The sequence below is a fragment of the Bufo gargarizans genome, chromosome 1, assembly GCF_014858855.1.
Source record: "Bufo gargarizans isolate SCDJY-AF-19 chromosome 1, ASM1485885v1, whole genome shotgun sequence".
Lineage (NCBI taxonomy): Eukaryota > Metazoa > Chordata > Amphibia > Anura > Bufonidae > Bufo > Bufo gargarizans.
In genome coordinates, this window is record NC_058080.1 from 231,022,086 (window position 1) to 231,046,287 (window position 24,202).

General features: G+C 42.9%; 1 protein-coding gene across 2 annotated transcripts in view; it reads right to left on the bottom strand.

Annotated features, from left to right (window-relative positions):
- Nucleotides 1-24,202, bottom strand: part of TRPC3 (transient receptor potential cation channel subfamily C member 3) — a 390,327-nt gene that overhangs the window by 121,199 nt on the left and 244,926 nt on the right. For both annotated transcript variants that reach the window (XM_044302077.1, XM_044302086.1), the window contains exon 3: nucleotides 13,187-13,372. In XM_044302077.1, coding sequence (XP_044158012.1) covers nucleotides 13,187-13,372 — 186 coding nt within the window. The remainder of the gene's footprint in view (nucleotides 1-13,186; nucleotides 13,373-24,202) is intronic.

Here is a 24,202-nt window from a genome sequence, read left to right on the forward strand (position 1 = left end):
CCCTAAGTGTTTTCTCAAGGAGACATAGAAGTGGTATTGTAACGCTGATAACGGTGTCATCGCCACTGGCCATGTTGGTGGAGTACTCGAAACAGCGCAACAGGGCACACAGGTCTCGCATGGAGGCCCAGTCATTGGTGGTGAAGTGGTGCTGTTCTGTAGTGCGACTGACCCGTGCGTGCTGCAGCTGAAACTCCACTATGGCCTGCTGCTGCTCGCACAGTCTGTCCAGCATGTGCAAGGTGGAGTTCCACCTGGTGGGCACGTCGCATATGAGGCGGTGAGCGGGAAGGCCGAAGTTACGCTGTAGCGCAGACAGGCGAGCAGCAGCAGGATGTGAACGCCGGAAGCGCGAACAGACGGCCCGCACTTTATGCAGCAGCTCTGACATGTCGGGGTAGTTGTGAATGAACTTCTGCACCACCAAATTCAGCACATGCGCCAAGCAAGGGATGTGCGTCAAATTGGCTAGTCCCAGAGCTGCAACGAGATTTCGCCCATTATCACACACCACCAGGCCGGGCTTGAGGCTCACCGGCAGCAACCACTCGTCGGTCTGTTGTTCTATACCCCGCCACAACTCCTGTGCGGTGTGGGGCCTGTCCCCCAAACATATGAGTTTCAGAATGGCCTGCTGACGTTTACCCCGGGCTGTGCTGAAGTTGGTGGTGAAGGTGTGTGGCTGACTGGATGAGCAGGTGGAAGAAGAGGAGGAGGAAGCCGAGAAGGAGGAGGTGGCAACAGGAGGCAAAGAATGTTGCCCTGCGATCCTTGGCAGCGGAAGGACGTGCGCCAAACAGCTCTCCGCCTGGGGCCCAGCTGCCACTACATTTACCCAGTGTGCAGTTAGGGAGATATAGCGTCCCTGGCCGTGCTTACTGGTCCACGTATCTGTGGTTAGGTGGACCTTGCCACAGATGGCGTTGCGCAGTGCACACTTGATTTTATCGGATACTTGGTTGTGCAGGGAAGGCACGGCTCTCTTGGAGAAGTAGTGCCGGCTGGGAACAACATACTGTGGGACAGCAAGCGACATGAGCTGTTTGAAGCTGTCTGTGTCCACCAGCCTAAATGACAGCATTTTATAGGCCAGTAGTTTAGAAATGCTGGCATTCAGGGCCAGGGATCGAGGGTGGCTAGGTGGGAATTTACGCTTTCTATCAAATGTTTGTGAGATGGAGAGCTGAACGCTGGCGTGTGACATGGTTGAGACGCTTGGTGACGGAGGTGGTGGTGGTGGTGTTGGTGGTACATCCCCTGTTTGCTGGGCGGCAGGTGCCAACGTTCCTCCAGAGGCGGAGGAAGAGGCCGAGGCGGCAGCAGCAGAATAGGCCGAGGCGGCAGCAGCAGAAGAGGTAGCAGGGGGAGCCTGAGTGACTTCCTTGGTTTTAAGGTGTTTACTCCACTGCAGTTCATGCTTTGCATGCAGGTGCCTGGTCATGCAGGTTGTGCTCAGGTTCAGAACGTTAATGCCTCGCTTCAGGCTCTGATGGCACAGCGTGCAAACCACTTGGGTCTTGTCGTCAGCACATTGTTTGAAGAAGTGCCATGCCAGGGAACTCCTTGAAGCTGCCTTTGGGGTGCTCGGTCCCAGATGGCGGCGGTCAGTAGCAGGCGGAGTCTCTTGGCGGCGGGTGTTCTGCTTTTGCCCACTGCTCCCTCTTTTGCTATGCTGTTGGCTCGGTCTCACCACTGCCTCTTCCTCCGAACTGTGAAAGTCAGTGGCACGACCTTCATTCCATGTGGGGTCTAGGACCTCATCGTCCCCTGCATCGTCTTCCACCCAGTCTTGATCCCTGACCTCCTGTTCAGTCTGCACACTGCAGAAAGACGCAGCAGTTGGCACCTGTGTTTCGTCATCATCAGAGACATGCTGAGGTGGTATTCCCATGTCCTCATCATCAGGAAACATAAGTGGTTGTGCGTCAGTGCATTCTATGTCTTTCACCGCTGGGGAAGGGCTAGGTGGATGCCCTTGGGAAACCCTGCCAGCGGAGTCTTCAAACAGCATAAGAGACTGCTGCATAACTTGAGGCTGAGACAGTTTCCCTGGTATGCATGGGGGTGATGTGACAGACTGATGGGGTTGGTTTTCAGGCGCCATCTGTGCGCTTTCTGCAGAAGACTGGGTGGGAGATAATGTGAACGTGCTGGATCCACTGTCGGCCACCCAATTGACTAATGCCTGTACCTGCTCAGGCCTTACCATCCTTAGAACGGCATTGGGCCCCACCATATATCGCTGTAAATTCTGGCGGCTACTGGGACCTGAGGTAGTTGGTACACTAGGACGTGTGGATGTGGCAGAACGGCCACGTCCTCTCCCAGCACCAGAGGGTCCACTAACACCACCACGACCATGTCCACGTCCGCGTCCCTTACTAGATGTTTTTCTCATTGTTATGGTTCACCACAACAACAAATATATTATTTGGCCCAATGTATTGTATTCAAATTCAGCGGGATATAAATTTGAGGCCTAGTATTTAGGCGCTGGGTGACCGGTATGGATTTAGTGACAGAATTAGACTTGGAAATGCACAGAAGCATGTGTGTGAAGTTATTCTGAATGACCCTATGTGCACCTTCAATATGATCTACCCTTTTAGGGATAGATTTCAAATAGCTCTGATATAGCAGAAACGACTAAATTATGAAATTGCTAAATTGGGAATTGTATTTCAACCCAGAACAAAAAATGTGCTTTGACGGACACTAAATAACTTTCCCAGCCACAACAGGACAGCGGTAACGAGAGATTTAGCGGGATATAAATTTGAGGCCTAGTATTTAGGCGCTGGGTGACAGGTATGGGTTTAGTGACAGAATTAGATTTGGAAATGCACAGTAGCGGGTGTGTGAAGTTATTCTGAATGACCCTATGTGCACCTTGAATATTATATACCCTTTTAGGGATAGATTTCAAATAGCTCTGATATAGCAGAAACCACTAAATTATGAAATTGCTAAATTGGGAATTGTATTTCAACCCAGAACAAGAAATGTGCTTGAACGGACACTAAATAACTCGCCCAGCTACAGCACTAGGGACAGATTTAGCGGGATATAAATTTGAGGCCTAGTATTTAGGCGCTGGGTGACAGGTATGGGTTTAGTGCCAGAATTAGACTTGGAAATACACAGTAGCGGGTGTGTGTGAAGTTATTCTGAATGACCCAATGTGCACCTTGAATATTATATACCCTTTTAGGGATAGATTTCAAATAGCTCTGATATAGCAGAAACCACTAAATTATGAAATTGCTAAATTGGGAATTGTATTTCAACCCAGAACAAGAAATGTGCTTGAACGGACACTAAATAACTCGCCCAGCTACAGCACTAAGGACAGATTTAGCGGGATATAAATTTGAGGCCTAGTATTTAGGCGCTGGGTGACAGGTATGGGTTTAGTGCCAGAATTAGACTTGGAAATACACAGTAGCGGGTGTGTGTGAAGTTATTCTGAATGACCCAATGTGCACCTTGAATATTATATACCCTTTTAGGGATAGATTTCAAATAGCTCTGATATAGCAGAAACCACTAAATTATGAAATTGCTAAATTGGGAATTGTATTTCAACCCAGAACAAGAAATGTGCTTGAACGGACACTAAATAACTCGCCCAGCTACAGCACTAGGGACAGATTTAGCGGGATATAAATTTGAGGCCTAGTATTTAGGCGCTGGGTGACAGGTATGGGTTTAGTGACAGAATTAGATTTGGAAATGCACAGTAGCGGGTGTGTGAAGTTATTCTGAATGACCCTATGTGCACCTTGAATATTATATACCCTTTTAGGGATAGATTTCAAATAGCTCTGATATAGCAGAAACCACTAAATTATGAAATTGCTAAATTGGGAATTGTATTTCAACCCAGAACAAGAAATGTGCTTGAACGGACACTAAATAACTCGCCCAGCTACAGCACTAAGGACAGATTTAGCGGGATATAAATTTGAGGCCTAGTATTTAGGCGCTGGGTGACAGGTATGGGTTTAGTGCCAGAATTAGACTTGGAAATACACAGTAGCGGGTGTGTGTGAAGTTATTCTGAATGACCCAATGTGCACCTTGAATATTATATACCCTTTTAGGGATAGATTTCAAATAGCTCTGATATAGCAGAAACCACTAAATTATGAAATTGCTAAATTGGGAATTGTATTTCAACCCAGAACAAGAAATGTGCTTGAACGGACACTAAATAACTCGCCCAGCTACAGCACTAAGGACAGATTTAGCGGGATATAAATTTGAGGCCTAGTATTTAGGCGCTGGGTGACAGGTATGGGTTTAGTGCCAGAATTAGACTTGGAAATACACAGTAGCGGGTGTGTGTGAAGTTATTCTGAATGACCCAATGTGCACCTTGAATATTATATACCCTTTTAGGGATAGATTTCAAATAGCTCTGATATAGCAGAAACCACTAAATTATGAAATTGCTAAATTGGGAATTGTATTTCAACCCAGAACAAGAAATGTGCTTGAACGGACACTAAATAACTCGCCCAGCTACAGCACTAGGGACAGATTTAGCGGGATATAAATTTGAGGCCTAGTATTTAGGCGCTGGGTGACAGGTATGGGTTTAGTGCCAGAATTAGACTTGGAAATACACAGTAGCGGGTGTGTGTGAAGTTATTCTGAATGACCCAATGTGCACCTTGAATATTATATACCCTTTTAGGGATAGATTTCAAATAGCTCTGATATAGCAGAAACCACTAAATTATGAAATTGCTAAATTGGGAATTGTATTTCAACCCAGAACAAGAAATGTGCTTGAACGGACACTAAATAACTCGCCCAGCTACAGCACTAAGGACAGATTTAGCGGGATATAAATTTGAGGCCTAGTATTTAGGCGCTGGGTGACAGGTATGGGTTTAGTGCCAGAATTAGACTTGGAAATACACAGTAGCGGGTGTGTGTGAAGTTATTCTGAATGACCCAATGTGCACCTTGAATATTATATACCCTTTTAGGGATAGATTTCAAATAGCTCTGATATAGCAGAAACCACTAAATTATGAAATTGCTAAATTGGGAATTGTATTTCAACCCAGAACAAGAAATGTGCTTGAACGGACACTAAATAACTCGCCCAGCTACAGCACTAGGGACAGATTTAGCGGGATATAAATTTGAGGCCTAGTATTTAGGCGCTGGGTGACAGGTATGGGTTTAGTGACAGAATTAGATTTGGAAATGCACAGTAGCGGGTGTGTGAAGTTATTCTGAATGACCCTATGTGCACCTTGAATATTATATACCCTTTTAGGGATAGATTTCAAATAGCTCTGATATAGCAGAAACCACTAAATTATGAAATTGCTAAATTGGGAATTGTATTTCAACCCAGAACAAGAAATGTGCTTGAACGGACACTAAATAACTCGCCCAGCTACAGCACTAAGGACAGATTTAGCGGGATATAAATTTGAGGCCTAGTATTTAGGCGCTGGGTGACAGGTATGGGTTTAGTGCCAGAATTAGACTTGGAAATACACAGTAGCGGGTGTGTGTGAAGTTATTCTGAATGACCCAATTTGCACCTTGAATATTATATACCCTTTTAGGGATAGATTTCAAATAGCTCTGATATAGCAGAAACCACTAAATTATGAAATTGCTAAATTGGGAATTGTATTTCAACCCAGAACAAGAAATGTGCTTGAACGGACACTAAATAACTCGCCCAGCTACAGCACTAGGGACAGATTTAGCGGGATATAAATTTGAGGCCTAGTATTTAGGCGCTGGGTGACAGGTATGGGTTTAGTGACAGAATTAGATTTGGAAATGCACAGTAGCGGGTGTGTGAAGTTATTCTGAATGACCCTATGTGCACCTTGAATATTATATACCCTTTTAGGGATAGATTTCAAATAGCTCTGATATAGCAGAAACCACTAAATTATGAAATTGCTAAATTGGGAATTGTATTTCAACCCAGAACAAGAAATGTGCTTGAACGGACACTAAATAACTCGCCCAGCTACAGCACTAGGGACAGATTTAGCGGGATATAAATTTGAGGCCTAGTATTTAGGCGCTGGGTGACAGGTATGGGTTTAGTGCCAGAATTAGACTTGGAAATACACAGTAGCGGGTGTGTGTGAAGTTATTCTGAATGACCCAATGTGCACCTTGAATATTATATACCCTTTTAGGGATAGATTTCAAATAGCTCTGATATAGCAGAAACCACTAAATTATGAAATTGCTAAATTGGGAATTGTATTTCAACCCAGAACAAGAAATGTGCTTGAACGGACACTAAATAACTCGCCCAGCTACAGCACTAGGGACAGATTTAGCGGGATATAAATTTGAGGCCTAGTATTTAGGCGCTGGGTGACAGGTATGGGTTTAGTGCCAGAATTAGACTTGGAAATACACAGTAGCGGGTGTGTGTGAAGTTATTCTGAATGACCCAATGTGCACCTTGAATATTATATACCCTTTTAGGGATAGATTTCAAATAGCTCTGATATAGCAGAAACCACTAAATTATGAAATTGCTAAATTGGGAATTGTATTTCAACCCAGAACAAGAAATGTGCTTGAACGGACACTAAATAACTCGCCCAGCTACAGCACTAAGGACAGATTTAGCGGGATATAAATTTGAGGCCTAGTATTTAGGCGCTGGGTGACAGGTATGGGTTTAGTGCCAGAATTAGACTTGGAAATACACAGTAGCGGGTGTGTGTGAAGTTATTCTGAATGACCCAATGTGCACCTTGAATATTATATACCCTTTTAGGGATAGATTTCAAATAGCTCTGATATAGCAGAAACCACTAAATTATGAAATTGCTAAATTGGGAATTGTATTTCAACCCAGAACAAGAAATGTGCTTGAACGGACACTAAATAACTCGCCCAGCTACAGCACTAAGGACAGATTTAGCGGGATATAAATTTGAGGCCTAGTATTTAGGCGCTGGGTGACAGGTATGGGTTTAGTGCCAGAATTAGACTTGGAAATACACAGTAGCGGGTGTGTGTGAAGTTATTCTGAATGACCCAATGTGCACCTTGAATATTATATACCCTTTTAGGGATAGATTTCAAATAGCTCTGATATAGCAGAAACCACTAAATTATGAAATTGCTAAATTGGGAATTGTATTTCAACCCAGAACAAGAAATGTGCTTGAACGGACACTAAATAACTCGCCCAGCTACAGCACTAAGGACAGATTTAGCGGGATATAAATTTGAGGCCTAGTATTTAGGCGCTGGGTGACAGGTATGGGTTTAGTGCCAGAATTAGACTTGGAAATACACAGTAGCGGGTGTGTGTGAAGTTATTCTGAATGACCCAATGTGCACCTTGAATATTATATACCCTTTTAGGGATAGATTTCAAATAGCTCTGATATAGCAGAAACCACTAAATTATGAAATTGCTAAATTGGGAATTGTATTTCAACCCAGAACAAGAAATGTGCTTGAACGGACACTAAATAACTCGCCCAGCTACAGCACTAGGGACAGATTTAGCGGGATATAAATTTGAGGCCTAGTATTTAGGCGCTGGGTGACAGGTATGGGTTTAGTGCCAGAATTAGACTTGGAAATACACAGTAGCGGGTGTGTGTGAAGTTATTCTGAATGACCCAATGTGCACCTTGAATATTATATACCCTTTTAGGGATAGATTTCAAATAGCTCTGATATAGCAGAAACCACTAAATTATGAAATTGCTAAATTGGGAATTGTATTTCAACCCAGAACAAGAAATGTGCTTGAACGGACACTAAATAACTCGCCCAGCTACAGCACTAAGGACAGATTTAGCGGGATATAAATTTGAGGCCTAGTATTTAGGCGCTGGGTGACAGGTATGGGTTTAGTGCCAGAATTAGACTTGGAAATACACAGTAGCGGGTGTGTGTGAAGTTATTCTGAATGACCCAATGTGCACCTTGAATATTATATACCCTTTTAGGGATAGATTTCAAATAGCTCTGATATAGCAGAAACCACTAAATTATGAAATTGCTAAATTGGGAATTGTATTTCAACCCAGAACAAGAAATGTGCTTGAACGGACACTAAATAACTCGCCCAGCTACAGCACTAAGGACAGATTTAGCGGGATATAAATTTGAGGCCTAGTATTTAGGCGCTGGGTGACAGGTATGGGTTTAGTGCCAGAATTAGACTTGGAAATACACAGTAGCGGGTGTGTGTGAAGTTATTCTGAATGACCCAATGTGCACCTTGAATATTATATACCCTTTTAGGGATAGATTTCAAATAGCTCTGATATAGCAGAAACCACTAAATTATGAAATTGCTAAATTGGGAATTGTATTTCAACCCAGAACAAGAAATGTGCTTGAACGGACACTAAATAACTCGCCCAGCTACAGCACTAAGGACAGATTTAGCGGGATATAAATTTGAGGCCTAGTATTTAGGCGCTGGGTGACAGGTATGGGTTTAGTGCCAGAATTAGACTTGGAAATACACAGTAGCGGGTGTGTGTGAAGTTATTCTGAATGACCCAATGTGCACCTTGAATATTATATACCCTTTTAGGGATAGATTTCAAATAGCTCTGATATAGCAGAAACCACTAAATTATGAAATTGCTAAATTGGGAATTGTATTTCAACCCAGAACAAGAAATGTGCTTGAACGGACACTAAATAACTCGCCCAGCTACAGCACTAGGGACAGATTTAGCGGGATATAAATTTGAGGCCTAGTATTTAGGCGCTGGGTGACAGGTATGGGTTTAGTGCCAGAATTAGACTTGGAAATACACAGTAGCGGGTGTGTGTGAAGTTATTCTGAATGACCCAATGTGCACCTTGAATATTATATACCCTTTTAGGGATAGATTTCAAATAGCTCTGATATAGCAGAAACCACTAAATTATGAAATTGCTAAATTGGGAATTGTATTTCAACCCAGAACAAGAAATGTGCTTGAACGGACACTAAATAACTCGCCCAGCTACAGCACTAAGGACAGATTTAGCGGGATATAAATTTGAGGCCTAGTATTTAGGCGCTGGGTGACCGGTATGGATTTAGTGACAGAATTAGACTGGGATATGGCCAAAAAATAAACAGACTATTGCTGGTTAAATGCACTTGGTGTGACAGCTTCACCCTGATGTAGGCTTTAGCCAAAAAACAACCACACCATTGAGGGTTAAATGCACTTGGTGACAGGCGCAGCTTGCCCCTGATTTAGTATATGGCCAAAAAATGAACAGACTATTGCTGGTTAAATGCACTTGGTGTGACAGCTTCACCCTGATGTAGGCTTTAGCCAAAAAACAACCACACCATTGAGGGTTAAATGCACTTGGTGACAGGCGCAGCTTGCCCCTGATTTTGTATATGGCCAAAAAATGAACAGACTATTGCTGGTTAAATGCACTTGGTGTGACAGCTTCACCCTGATGTAGGCTTTAGCCAAAAAACAACCACACCATTGAGGGTTAAATGCACTTGGTCGCAGCTTGTGCTGGCGCACCACAAGACACAAAATGGCCGCCGATCACCCCAGAAAAATGTGACTGACAAACGGTCTGGGCAGCCTAAAAACAGTGAGCAATTGAGGATCAGCAGCTCAATGATCCACAGCTGCAGATCGATCAGTTAATCAAGTCCTTTGGAGGAGTTAATCTGCCTAATCTCGCCCTACTGTCGCAGCCGCAACCTCTCCCTACGCTAATCAGAGCAGAGTGACGGGCGGCGCTATGTGACTCCAGCTTAAATAGAGGCTGGGTCACATGGTGCTCTGGCCAATCACAGCCATGCCAATAGTAGGCATGGCTGTGATGGCCTCTTGGGGCAAGTAGTATGACGCTTGTTGATTGGCTGCTTTGCAGCCTTTCAAAAAGCGCCAAGAAAGCGTCACAAAAGCGCGAAGAAAGCGACGAACACCGAACCCGAACCCGGACTTTTACGAAAATGTCCGGGTTCGGGTCCGTGTCACGGACACCCCAAAATTCGGTACGAACCCGAACTATACAGTTCGAGTTCGCTCATCCCTAGTCATGACACAAGAGTACATCATGGTAACAATATAACTTTCTGTTCACATTACTGTTTAAACCAGAAAGCATAGTAACAGGACTTACCCCTTTAAATATTTCTGATGAAATAAATAACTAAATGCGCTTCCCATGTCCTTGTTTTTACAAACATCCACTCTAGAGCGCTCCCATATTTAGGATGCCTTGTGGTTTTTGTGTTGTCTCTTTCAATTACTGTACAAAGGAAGGCCGCCCTGTATATTTCAAGAACTTGTTTGATCTTAGCTGTGATAAACAGTTCATTCTGTTCCAGGAAGAGCATCCTTGTACTTGGTCTTACAATGCCAAACATTTCTCACATCATCTCTTATTGTCCAGTCATTTACATTCATGTGCCCCGTGTCCTAACAAAAACTGCAGTCTTACCAGACAAATTCCTGTAAAATCCATACTTCTCTGCACAAAAATGCTTTTCATGTGCAGGATATTAGGCTATGGATGTTCAAAGCAAAGATATACAAAAAAAATCTAATTTGTTTCAAATAACAAATGGTATGATGAACATAAAAGCCTAACTCCTTAATGCACAGTAGCTGGGAGATGGCAAGAATGGATAATCTGAGCTATATATCAAAGTCGCATAGTGCTTTTGCATAGACTTAGTCTGTTGCCGTAAAAGCTTCCATTACATACAGCCGGTGACCTGTTATCTGAAAATTAATTGTCATGTTATATAAAGTGCATCTCTCATGATTACAGTCATCTGTAAGACCAGTGAACAATGACAGGGTTGTCACAACCACTTTCTATGGGGCCTATCATAGAGGGGTTTTCCAGGATTGGAAGCCCCCAGAATTAACCAAAGGGTAGCTTCTGCTCTGGCATTGCTATGATTATGTCATCCATCGTGGTCACCCTGAGTATGTCTATTTTTCCCAGCAGTGCCCCCAGTAGTTATATTTTCCCCAGTTGTGCTTAAAGTACTTTTAATTTCCCCAGTAGTGCCCCCAGTAGTTCTTATTTCTCCCACGGCAGGTGCCCGTGTATTGTGGACATTGGTGTGCAAGAAGCCTTACATTTAGAACTGGCGCTGGATGCGCCCCTTCATAACTCAGGCAGATCCACCACTAGCTTAGGAGTTTATTAACACTGGCCTCTAAAACGCTGGTCTTAATAAATGTGCCCCATTATTTTCTACCACCCATATTCTACAAACAGTTCATCTGAAGAGGGGTCTTATGGGACTAACCAGGACTAAGTTTTCTCTCTTAAGGGGTCCCTGTATGATCTGCCTCTTTTATACTTTATGTACAAACTTGGTTTCCACCTACTAGATGAACTGGCTAACTTGACTTGCCTATGCACAGCTAATCAGCACTGTAGATCAGGGGTAGGCAACCTACAGCACTCCAGCTGTTGTGAAACTACAACTCCCAGCATGCTCCATTATTTTCTATGAAGGTTTCTGATCCCTGCTGTAGATAGTCTTTGAAACAAACAAGATTTCTGATAATAAGTTACTAAAGGTAGATTTATACTGGCAGATTATTGAGTAGATTATCAGGAATGAATGTTCCTGCGAACGTCCGTTCCTGACAATTTACCTGTCTGAGGGTGCAGCAGATCTCCTCCACTGAACGAGCAGCTTGCAGCATGTGTAAATGTGCCTTTATTCTGTGCAACCCATTTAAATGCAGTTCTGCACAATTAGTGCCCATTTTAAATTACCATATTTAGAGTGTATCTGTCTCATAAAAGATACACATGAAAAAAAAGTCACCTGTTTAAGCTATGTTGCACTCATATCCAGCTGCGTAGTACACAGCTTTTCATGTTATAAAAACTACTGAACTGATCAGTCAACCCACCTTTTATTCTGATGGTGTCAATTTAAAACCAGTACAAAATGCTGTTATGGCCTCCTGCACACGACCGTAGGTGTCCCGTTGCCGTATTGCGGACCGCATTTGTGGATCCGCCACACATGGGCATCGTTCCGTGTGCATTCCGCATCACGGATGCGGACTCATTTACTTCAATCGGTCCGCAAATCCAGAGATGCGGAATGGTGCGGAACGGAAGCACGGAACGGAACCCTACGGAAGCACTATGGAGTGCTTCCGTGGGGTTTCGTCCCGTAAGTCTGTTCCGCAAAAAGATAGAACATGTCCTATCTTTTGGCGGAATGGCCGGATCGCGGACCCATTAAAGTGAATGGGTCCACGGTCGATGTTTGTGCATTGCGGCTCGCATTTTGAGGGCCACACACGTTCGTGTGCAGGAGTCCTAATAAGCAAATTGTAGCAGTTTATAGTAATGTGTGCTTTGTTTTTGCCAACAGCTTTTCAAAGCACCTTTACTAAAAGCAAAATGTTTCTTTAATAATGAAAGATTACAGCTTTTCCATGTTTTCTGAAGCTTCCTGGTGAGATACATAGGGAAAGTATGTACTAGAGAGAGAAAACAATGGCTGTTTTATGAGTTTATGATTTTTGTATTAGAAGCAGAAGGGAAGTACAACCACAAGATCAGAAACTAATCAGGGATCTGAGTAATGGTGGGTTCGCATATGCGTTCATAATTCTGTTATACTGTTCCGTTATAACAGGGTTATAGCGGAATTTAAGGACGGAAAGCAAAACAGAACCCTTTAGAGGCAATCCGTTTTGCTCCGTCTTAATACATGTCTATGGGCACAAATAATGTCCTTTTTTTTCCGTCATACATAATGGAACAAAATGGAACCGTTATTTGTGACCATAGAAATGTATTAGGATGGAGCAAAATGGAATGTCTCTAAAGGGTTCTGTTTTCCATTCCGTCCTTAAATACTGTTATATTCCGTTATATCCTGTTATAACGGAACAGTATAACGGAATTACGAACGCATATGCGAACCTAACTAGGATCTGGGCTATAATGAGTGTGTATTGTGGATATGGATCCCTTCAAAATGCACCATCTAGTCAAAGTGGATAAATCTATTAGTATGTAACTACATTTTGAGGATTCAAACAGATTTCAGAGCAGACCAACACAATCATAGTAACATATACTACATATGCAGACCCATCCACAAAGTGGTTGATTTAAACTCTGTACAGGGTCCAGGACAAAACACAATTCACAAATGGTGATATGACACATATTACACAGTACCTACCTTCTTAACTTCATACTTAATGGCTAGTTTAACTCGGCTCAGTGAAGGTCTGTGTCTCTGAGGTTCCGCTGGTTCAGCATCCACATCTCCATTTAAGATAGCCTCGACCTCTTCAGAATCCCTGCACAAATCAAGGACTCCAACCACAAAGTCTTTGCATTGCATAGACAATTTGCGATAGTCATTCTAAAAAAATCATACAAAAAATAATGTTATATAGGGGTCTTGTGAAATTATCTTACATAACACTGCTTACTGTTTGAACATAATAAAAATCTAAAAAAAAAGCATATTTATTAAAGTGATATTCCTATCTTAAAGGGCAGGGGTGTCCAACCCGCAGCTCTTTGCCGCTTCAAGTGCGGATCTTGCAGTGGAGATGGGAAGCAGCTGCACAGCCTAATAGAGAACATGGCATGCACCGCTCTCAGTGCGTACAATGCTCTCTTTACTAGCACAGTGGAGAAGGAGGGAGTCCCTCCCTCCCTCTCCACTGTGACGCGGCTGCCGTTGCCACCAATGGGGAGATAGCAGGGGTGCGGCACCTGAGGGGTTAATTGCCACGGTTCGGCAGATCGCATGCCCTGTTATTGAGGCCGGGTATGTGATACCGCCGCCGCCACCCGCTGCCTCCCATAATTGAATTAATGTGTTAATTACATTCATTGGTGGCGCAGTGCACCCCCCCAAGTATTATAAATTCTAACCATTGGTAACGCAGTGCCCGCCCTTCCCCAAACATTAGTATCATTGGTGGCAGTGGCCACATTGGTGGCAGTTCTGATCGGAGCCCCAGCAGTGTAATCCTGGGGCTCCGATCTGTTACCATGGCAGCCAGGATGCTACTGAAGCCCTGGCTGCCATGGTAAGCTCCCTTATGCTGTGTGTACTATGCACAGGGCAGCAGGGAGAGTGTGAAGTCCTATTCACCCTAATAGAGCTGTTCTAGCCCCTAAGGGGGCTAATAGTAAATAAAAATTGAAAAAAGTAAAAAAAAAAAAAAAAAGTTTAAATCACTCCCTTTCCCAATTTTACATATAAAATTTACAAACAATAAAAAATAAACATATTACATATCGCCATGCCCCAAAAAGTGTGAACTATTAAAATATTAAAAAATATTTTCTATGCGGTAAACACCGTAAAAACCACAACCACGCCATGTATAGCTTGTGGCTCCTGGTAGTCATACTTTTTTTCTGGCTCTTTGTGTCCATAACGTTGGCCACCACTGTTATAGAGTGATAGTATAACACAGTGATGGCTAACCTCTGGGACTCCAGCTGTGGTGAAACTACAACTTCCAGCATGCTCCATTAAGTTGTAGTTTTACCACAGCTGGAGTGCCGGAGGTTAACCATCACAGTATGCCATCACTTTATGATCAATCGGTTGGGCCTCTGGGACACCAACCAATCCTGAGAATGAATCAGCTGCAGTTATGATTTAGAGCTATATCCCCTTCATTAGTTTTCATAGCCCAATTCACTTGAACGGTGGGTATCTAAATCCGTGTAGAGCTGAGTGTCAGAAAGCTCTGTTGTGCAAGGAAAGCAGCGTTAAAGTAGCTTTGCATCCTCTTCATTAATTGCATCAGTGAGCATCCCAAATGTTGGGCTGCCACCGACCATAAAGTATTAACATATCCTAGTGATATGCCATGACTATGAAAGAAGGATTTTTTTTTAAATTATTGGACAAAGTTAAAAAAAAAGAGTCATCCACTAAACAGAAAAAGTCTGCCAATTTAACGGATCAGCTACGGTATCAACATCATAAAAACACGTTAGAGTTCTCTGGGAATTAGGACTATGGCCTCTTTCACACTACCGTTTTTTTTTTTCCGTTTTGCGGTCCGTTTTTTGCGTTCCGTATACGGTCCGTATACGGAACCATTCATTTCAATGGTTCCGCAAAAAAACGGAATGTGTTCCGTATGCATTCCGTTTCCGTATTTCCGTTTTTCCGTTCCGTTGAAAAGATAGAACATGTCCTATATTTGGCCGCAAATCACGGTCCGTGGCTCCATTCAAGTCAATGGGTCCGCAAAAAAAACGGAACACATACGGAAATGCATCCGTATGTCTTCCGTATCCGTTCCGTTTTTTGCGGAACCATCAATTGAAAATGTTATGCCCAGCCCAATTTTTTCTATGTAATTACTGTATACTGTATATGCCATATGGAAAAACGGAACGGAACAACGGAACGGAAACGGAACCACAACGGAAGCAAAAAACGGAACAACGGATCCGTGAAAAACGGAACGCAAAACACTGAATTCAACATACTGTAGTGTGAAAGAGGCCTATTTCTGTAATTCCCACAGCCTACCTCCCTAAATACCTACCTCCCTCCGCTCCGGATCACACGTGTTCATGTTTTGGTCCTCGGACTGTTTACAGTTGGCGGTGCATGGACATGCTCACATGCTCCACTACAGCCAATAACTGGCTTGAGCAGTGATGGTCCACTTGTGACCACATCACCACTGAAGTCAGTTATTAGCTGCAGTGGAGCATGTCATTGGCTGCAGCTGCAGATAGAACCTCAGTCACCTTTTAGAACCCCTTTCGTTCCAGTGCTGTGGATCCCAGCGTGGCACTGGAATGGAAGCAGTAGCATACCTCCAATATAGGCAGAACACGTAGCTTCTATGGGGCCCATGGAGAAAAGAGGTCTGCAGTGGAGGATAGGCCCTGCCCCCTAATTACACTCAGAAAATCTAGCTCCAGTATAGTATCCCTACCATCAGTGGAGAAAGCTAAAGGATCTATGATGATCTCATCACTGGTTCTGTACATCTAGTTAAGGAACTGCATAAAGAATAGTGTTCAGATGGTGTCAAGCGTGTGTGGTGGCAACCAGTTAAGGAGTCAAGTGTGTCTTGCCTACAGTCAAGCATGGTGCTGGGAGTGTCATGGTTTGGGGCTGCATGAGTGCTGCCGACTATGGGGAGCTACAGTTCATTCAGGGAACCATTAATGACTACATGTACTGTGACATACTGAAGCAGAGCATGATCCCCTCCCCTCGGAAACTGTGCCACAGGGCATTATTCCAACATGATAATGACCCCAAAATCACCTCCAAGACAACCACTGCCTTGCTAAAGAAACTCAGGGTAAAGGTGCTGAACTGGCCAAGCATATCTTCAGACCTAAACCTTATTGAGCATCTGTGGGACATCCTCAAATGGAAGGTGGAGGAGTGCAAGGTCTCTAACATCCACCAGCTCCATGATGTCGTCATGGAGGAGTGGAAGAGGATTCCAGCAGCAACCTATGAAGATCTAGTGAACTTCATGCTGAAGAGAGTTAAGGCAATGCTGGAAAATAATGGAGGCCACACAAAATATTGACACTTTGGGCACAATTTGGCCATTTTCACTAAGGAGTGTGCTTACTTTTGTTTAGACATTAACCCCTTCCCGACCGCAATCCGTATATATACGTGATAGCTGCACATACCCCGTGCAGCTACTACGTATATAAACGTTCTGGCAGCTCTTTAATCCAAGCGCTGCAAAGCGCTTAGATTAAAGCTTCTGCCCCTGCCCTGTATGCTGTCACGGACAGCATACAGTGCAGTAATGCCGGCAAGGGACCAATCAGAGTGGCCCCTTGCCGGCAATCGATCCGATTGGTTAGTCTGTGCAGACTAACCAATCGGATCGCGGCAGTGAAAAAGTGCCGGTTTCAGGCTCTGATCTGCGCTCTGCAGATCATAGCCTGAAATCACAGTGTCCTCGTGCCCCCCGATCCGTGCAGCCCCCCCCGATCCGTGCAGGCCCCCCCGATCCGTGCAGGCCGCCCCCCGATCTGTTCAGCCCCCCATCTGTGCCCCATCTTGTGTCCACAGTGCCCCTCCTTGAGTCCGCCCCCTCCCCGCCCCGTCCTCCTGCTGGCCGTGATACCCTCCCCCCCCTTCCAGCGCTGCCCCCCGCTCGGTCCCCCTGCTGTGTTTGATGGCGGCGGCTCCATTCCTGAGCCGCCGCCATCATCAGAGTGTCAGCTCTATGCTGACACTCTGCTGTAACCCCATAGATGCCGCGGCGGCGGCATCCATGGGGTTAATAGAGGGAGAGGGATCCCTCTCTCCACCATCGGGGCTTCTGCCATGGCAACCGGACGCTTTGCAAAAGCGTCCGCCGTTGCCACCTACAGGGCATCTGATCTTATTACACTTTGCAATGCAAGAGCATTGCAAAGTATAGCACAGCCCCACTGGATCTTCAAGATCCAAGAGGGACTTGATAAAAAAAAAATTGAAAAAATAAATAAAAGTAAAAATAAATAAATAAAAATTTAAAATTTAAAAAATAAATTGCCTTTTCCTATAAAAAATGAAAAATAAAAAAAACTACACATATTAGGTATCACCGCGTCCGTAACGACCGTCTCTATAAAGATATCACATGATAGACCCCGTCCGATAAACACCATAAAAAATAAAAATAAAAACTGTGTAAAAAAAGCCATTTTTGTCACCTTACATCACAAAAAGTGCAACAGCAAGCGATCAAAAAGGCCTATGACCCCCAAAATAGTACCAATCAAACCGTCACCTCGTCCCGCAAAAAATGATAACCTATTTAAGACAATCGCCCAAAAAATAAAAAAGCTATGGCTTGCTGCTTTCCAAAGACTGCTTTACCAAGAGCTGATCTACAAGAGCATTGGAGATATTCAGGAGACTAACAGTCTAACTCAGAGTTTTTCCACTGTAGCAGAACTTCAGTGGTGTTTCTGGTGAATACTCAGACACTGTGTTTCAAAAGAGACTGCTTTACCATTAGCTGATCTACAAGAGCATTGGAGATATTCAGGAGACTAACAGTCTAACTCAGAGTTTTTCCACTGTAGCAGAACTTCAGTGGTGTTTCTGGTGAATACTCAGACACTGTGTTTCAAAAGAGACTGCTTTACCAAGAGCTGATCTACAAGAGCATTGGAGATATTCAGGAGATACTCAGGAGGTAATCTGGAGGTGGACACAATCTAAACAAGTAAGATTTGTTGGTTTAAAATCTTTCCCCTCTTTACAATGGCAGACCTGGTTCTGTGCAGGAATTGTTGTGCTTTTATTTCAGGTTCCACTCTTCAGAGGTTTGGATACTGTCTGATCCGTAGACAGCTCTCCATAATGCAGCAGGAAATTACCTTTTTGAAATATGAGATTTTTAAATTAACCACTAAACAAACTCAGGCTGAGAACATTGCAATGCCACTGCCACAGAGGCCCCCTAGAAATGGAAGATGGGTTACTGTAGGTTCTGGTAGACTGAGAGTTGTGGATAGAAGGCATGTCCCACAGTCTGTGGCTCTCCATAATTCATTTGCAGCACTTTCAGAGTGCAAGAGCAACATGGAGGATGGCTCAAGCACAGTGGGTGAGAAACAATCATCTCCCATGCCTAAAGTATGTAAGACTGCAGCCAAAGACAAAAAGGAGAAGGTGAGGATTGATAGTAAGCAGCTGTTGGTGGGCGATTCCATCATAAGAGGTGTGAAGTTTGAGGAGAATGGTGTTGTGAGATGTCACCCTGGTGCTACCGCTAGCAGGGATAGACGATGGATCCTTAATATTGTTAGGCAAGCAAAGCAGGAAAGGGAAGTGGATGTTATTCTCCATCTTGGGACAAACGATCTGGCTTGCAATGAGGTTTCAAAGGTGAAAGAAGCTTTTCACACACTTGGAAAGGATATACGGGAGGTTGCATCAACTGTTTAATTCTCTGCAGTTTTGCCTGTTCATAACCTTCAGCATGACAGGAAGATGCGCATTAAGGAATTCAATGTATGGCTTGGTGAATGGTGTCTGAACCAAGGGTTTGGCTTTGTGTCTCATGTTAGCACTTGTTGGAATGGAAAAGAACTGTACAAGAAAGATGGTTTGCATCTTTCTCTCAAGGAAACGAATGTCCTCGGTGAACAGTTCCAAGTATTTGCTAAGAAGCATTTAAACTAGGAAAGGGGGGCAAAAGAGTGATAATCCAGCAGCCCAACTGCCCCCCGAAACAATGCCAGAAGAGGCCAGTAGCACAAAGGTTAAGAAATGACAAGCTCAGAGTCTTGTCTACAAATGCTCGCAGTCTAGGGAATAAGATCAATGAACTTGAGGCTATAATGGCATCTGAGAATATTGATGTAGTGGCTGTTACTGAGACGTGGTTCAAGGGGAGTAATGACTGGGATACATCAATACCAGGGTTCTCTCTATACAGGAAAGACAGAGAAGGCAAGAAGGGGGGAGGGGTGGCCCTGTATGTGAAAGATAGCATAAAATCTAATTTGATACAAGTTAGCAAGAACAATTTAGAGTCAGTTTGGGTTACCTTGCAGCTTGATAATCATAAGGTAACTCGTGTAGGTGTGATATATAGACCACCTAGCCAAGTCAAAGAATTAGATGATCTACTAGTTGAGGAAATAGCTAAAATGACATTGAAGGGGGAAGTTATCATTATGGGAGACTTCAATCTTCCAGATGTAAACTGGAAAACCAAAATAACTAGTTCTGCCAGGAGTACAGATATTCTAAATTCTCTACTGGGATTATCTCTACAGCAAGTAGTGGAGGAGCCAACCCAGAAGGAGGCCATTTTAGATTTAGTATTCACAAATGGGAATTTGGTATCTGATATTACTGTAGGGGAAAGCTTGGGATCTAGTGATCACCAGTCAGTGTGGTTTACTATAAGTACAATGACTGAGTCACACCACACAAAAACAAAAGTTTTAGATTTTAGAAAAACTGACTTTTCTAAAATTAGATTAGTGGTATACGAGTCCCTATCAGACTGGAACAGTTTCATTGGAGTCCAGGAGAAATGGGACTTCTTAAAAGTGGCACTATTGAAGGCAACAGAAAATTGCATTAGGCTTGTCAGTAAAAGCAAAAAAGGGAAGAGACCACTGTGGTACTCAGCAGAAGTGGCCAAAATCATTCAAAACAAAAAGATAGCATTTAGGAATTATAAAAAAAAAAAAACGAGGATGACAGACAAATTTATAAGATTAGGCAGAGAGAGGGCAAACAAGTTATAAGAGCTTCTAAAGCACAGGCAGAAGAGAAATTAGCTCAGTCAGGGAAAAAAGGCGATAAGGCATTCTTCAGATACATAAATGAAAAAAAGGAAACTAAAACAAGGAATTGCCAAATTAAAAACAAAAGAAGGAAGGTATATGGAAGAATATAAAGAACTAGCTGACTGCCTCAATGAATACTTCTGTTCAGTTTTTACAAAGGAAAATAAAGGAGAAGGACCTCAGTTAGGAAAGGAAGAGGTTCTAAGTCAACTGTCTAACATTAATACAAATAAGTCACAGGGGCCTGATGGGATACACCCAAAGCTATTAAAAGAGCTCAGCGGTGAACTAGCAAAACCATTAACAGATTTATTTAACCAATCACTGGCAACAGGAGTCATCCCAGAAGATTGGAAATTAGCAAATGTTGTGCCCATTCACAAGAAAGGTAGTAGGGAGGAATCGGGCAACTATAGGCCAGTAAGCCTGACATCAATAATGGGGAAATTAATGGAAACCATACTTAAGGAGAGGATTGTGGAACATCTAAAATCCCATGGATTGAAAGATGAAAAACAGCATGGGTTTACTTCAGGGAGATCATGTCAAACTAATCTTATTGATTTTTTTGATTGGGTGACTAAAATAATAGATGGAGGAGGAGCAGTAGACATCGCTTATCTAGACTTTAGTAAGGCTTTTGATACTGTCCCACATAGAAGGCTTATCAATAAAGTGCAGTCTTTGGGCTTGGACTCCCATATTGTTGAATGGATTAGGCAGTGGCTGAGGGACAGTGTTGATAAGTGCAAGATAATGCACCTGGGACATAAAAACCTAAGAGCAGAATATAAAATCAGTGATACAGTCTAACCTCAGTATCTGGGGAAAGGGATTTAGGGATCATTATTTCAGAAGACTTAAAGGTAGGCAGACAATGTCATAGAGCAGCAGAAAATGCTAGCAGAATGCTTGGGTGTATAGGGAGAGGAATTACCAGTAGAAAGAGGGAGGTGCTCATGCCGCTCTACAGAGCACTAGTGAGACCTCATTTGGAGTATTGTGCTCAGTACTGGAGACCATATCTCCAGAAGGATATTGATACTTTGGAGAGAGTTCAGAGAAGAGCTACTAAACTGATACATGGATTGCAGGATAAAACTTACCAGGAAAGATTAAAGGACCTTAACATGTATAGCTTGGAAAAAAGACGAGACAGAGGGGATATGATAGAAACTTTTAAATACATAAAGGGAATCAACAAGGTAAAAGAGGAGAGAATATTTAAAAGAAGAAAAACTGCTACAAGAGGACATAGTTTTAAATTAGAGGGGCAAAGGTTTAAAAGTAATATCAGGAAGTATTACTTTACTGAGATAGTAGTGGGTGCATGGAATAGCCTTCCTGCAGAAGTGGTAGCTGCAAATACAGTGGAGGAGTTTAAGCATGCATGGGATAGGCATAAGGCCATCCTTCATATAAGATAGGGCCAGGGGCTATCCATAATATTTAGTATATTGGGCAGACTAGATGGGCCAAATGGTTCTTATCTGCCGACACATTCTATGTTTCTATGTTTCTCAGACTATAGAGACACTAAAACCAAATTTTTTTGGTTTCAGAAATGCTATTATTGTGTAAAACTTAAATAAATAAGAAAAAGTATACATATTAGGTATTGCCACGTCTAACGATCTTCTCTATAAAACTATCACATGACCTAACTCCTCAGATGAACGCTGTAAAAATAAATAAATGAAAACTGTTCCAAAACCTTACTACCTTACCCCATAAAGTGTAATAATGAATGATCAAAAAATCCTATGTACCCAAAAATGGTACCAATAAAAACCTCAACACTTTCTGCAAAAAAACTATCCCCTGCACAAGACGATCGGCAGAAAAAAAAAAAAAAACATATGGCATTCAGAAAACCAATCCAGCACAATCTGCCTTCCAAAAACCGTATGGCATTCCTTTCCTTCTGCGCCCTGCCGTGTGCCCGTACAGCAGTTTACGACCACATGTGGGGTGTTTATGTAAACCGCGGAATCAGGGTAATAAATATTGAGTTTTGTTTGGCTGTTAACCCTCAATGTGTTAAAAAAATTTTTATAAAATGGAAAATCTGCCAAAAAAGTGAAATTTGGAAATTTCATCTCCATTTTCCTTTAATTCTTGTGGAACGCCTAAAGGGTTAACAAAGTTTGTAAAATCAGTTTTGAGTAACTTGAGGGGTGTAGTTTCTACAATGGGGTCATTTATGGGGGTTTCCACTATGTAAGCCCCACAAAGTGACTTCAGACCTGAACTGGTCCTTAAAAAGTGGGTTTTGGAAATTTTCTTAAAAATTTTAAGAATTGCTTCTAAACTTCTAAGCCTTCTAACGTCTGAAAAAAATAAAATGACATTTACAAAATGATGCCAACATAAAGTAGACATATGGGGAATGTTAAGTAATAAATATTTTATTTTATTAGGTATGACTTTCTGTTTTAGAAGCAGAGAAATTGAAATTTGGTAAATTTGGGATTTTTTCATAAATAAAGGTGAAATATATTGACTCAAATATATGACTATCATGAAGTACAATGTGTCACGAGAAAACAATCTCAGAATGGCGTGGATAAGTAAAAGTGTTCCAAAGCTATTACCACATAAAGTGACGCATGTCAGATTTGTAAATTTTGACCTGGACACTGGGGCATCAATGACCCTTGGTCATGAAAGGGTTAATGGCTGTGTGTTGTGTTAGGCTACTTTCACATCTGCGCTTAACTTTTCTGGTATTGAGATCCGGCAGAGGATCAATAACGGAGAAAAATGCTTTAGTTTTGTCCCCATTCATTGTCAATGGGGACAAAACTGAACTGAACATTCCGTTCTGTTCATTCCGTTCCGTTTGGTTTCTTTCCCATATCAGTGTACTGATATGTGAGGCACAACTTGTAATTTATACCTCATATCTGACATATGAGTGCACTGCTGGCCAGCAACGGGTAGTGGGAGGGGCTATGAATGGGGCATGGGGACCCAAATTAGATTCTTGCTATGGGGCCTAGTGACTTCTATGTATACCCCTGAATGGAAGTGATAAGGTCCCATTCTTGGTCACAAGACCACTTCAGACAATATTGGCCTCAGGAGTGTGCAAAAGCGGAACATGACAACTCATTTCTTAAAGGGAACCTATCAGTATGAAAATTTAAAATAATCTGCAGGATGCCTGTGATAGAGCAGAAGCAGCTGAGCAGATTGATATATAATTTGGTAGGAAAAGATTCAGTCTAACCTGTATCTCATTCATTTAAATTCCTGCGCATTCTGGGCTTTGAAGTCAAGGAGACAGTACTATCAGTGATTGACAGCCTTCCTTCTGTGTATACAGAGATAACTGTCGATCATTGATAGGACCGCCAGCTTGACTTCAAACCCCAGAATGCGCAAAAATTTAAATGAATGAAAAACAAGTTATACTGAATCTCCTCCTGCTCTATAACATGCTGCCTGCAGCTCAAACACCATGCTCAACATGACAGGTTCCCTTTATGTTCTATGCAAGAACATGCTTATGAACTGCCAGCGATGTTTTATACAGATCGTCCTTGAACAGTGAGATTATATCGTAACAATTCAAGTATTAAAGGGGTTGTCTGGGTTCAGATCTGAATCCCGACATATCCCCACCATCTTAACCCTCCGGCAAATCGCACAGGGCAAAGGCATTTTTTGGAGGTCCGGTGACATACCGGGCTTTTCATAGGGACTGCTAGGCGGAGGCTTCCACCCAGCAGTAAGCTCCGATGCTCATATCAGGGGGGCCAGAGGGGTGAAGATGGGAACATCATTGAAAACATCATCAGGAGGTAGGATGTTGTAAGGTCTATCTCTGTCTTGTATCACCATGGGGTGTCGACTAGGGCTGAAATGAGTCATCGATTTAATCGATGTAATCGAGGCAAAAATATCCTCAATGAAGTTTCCC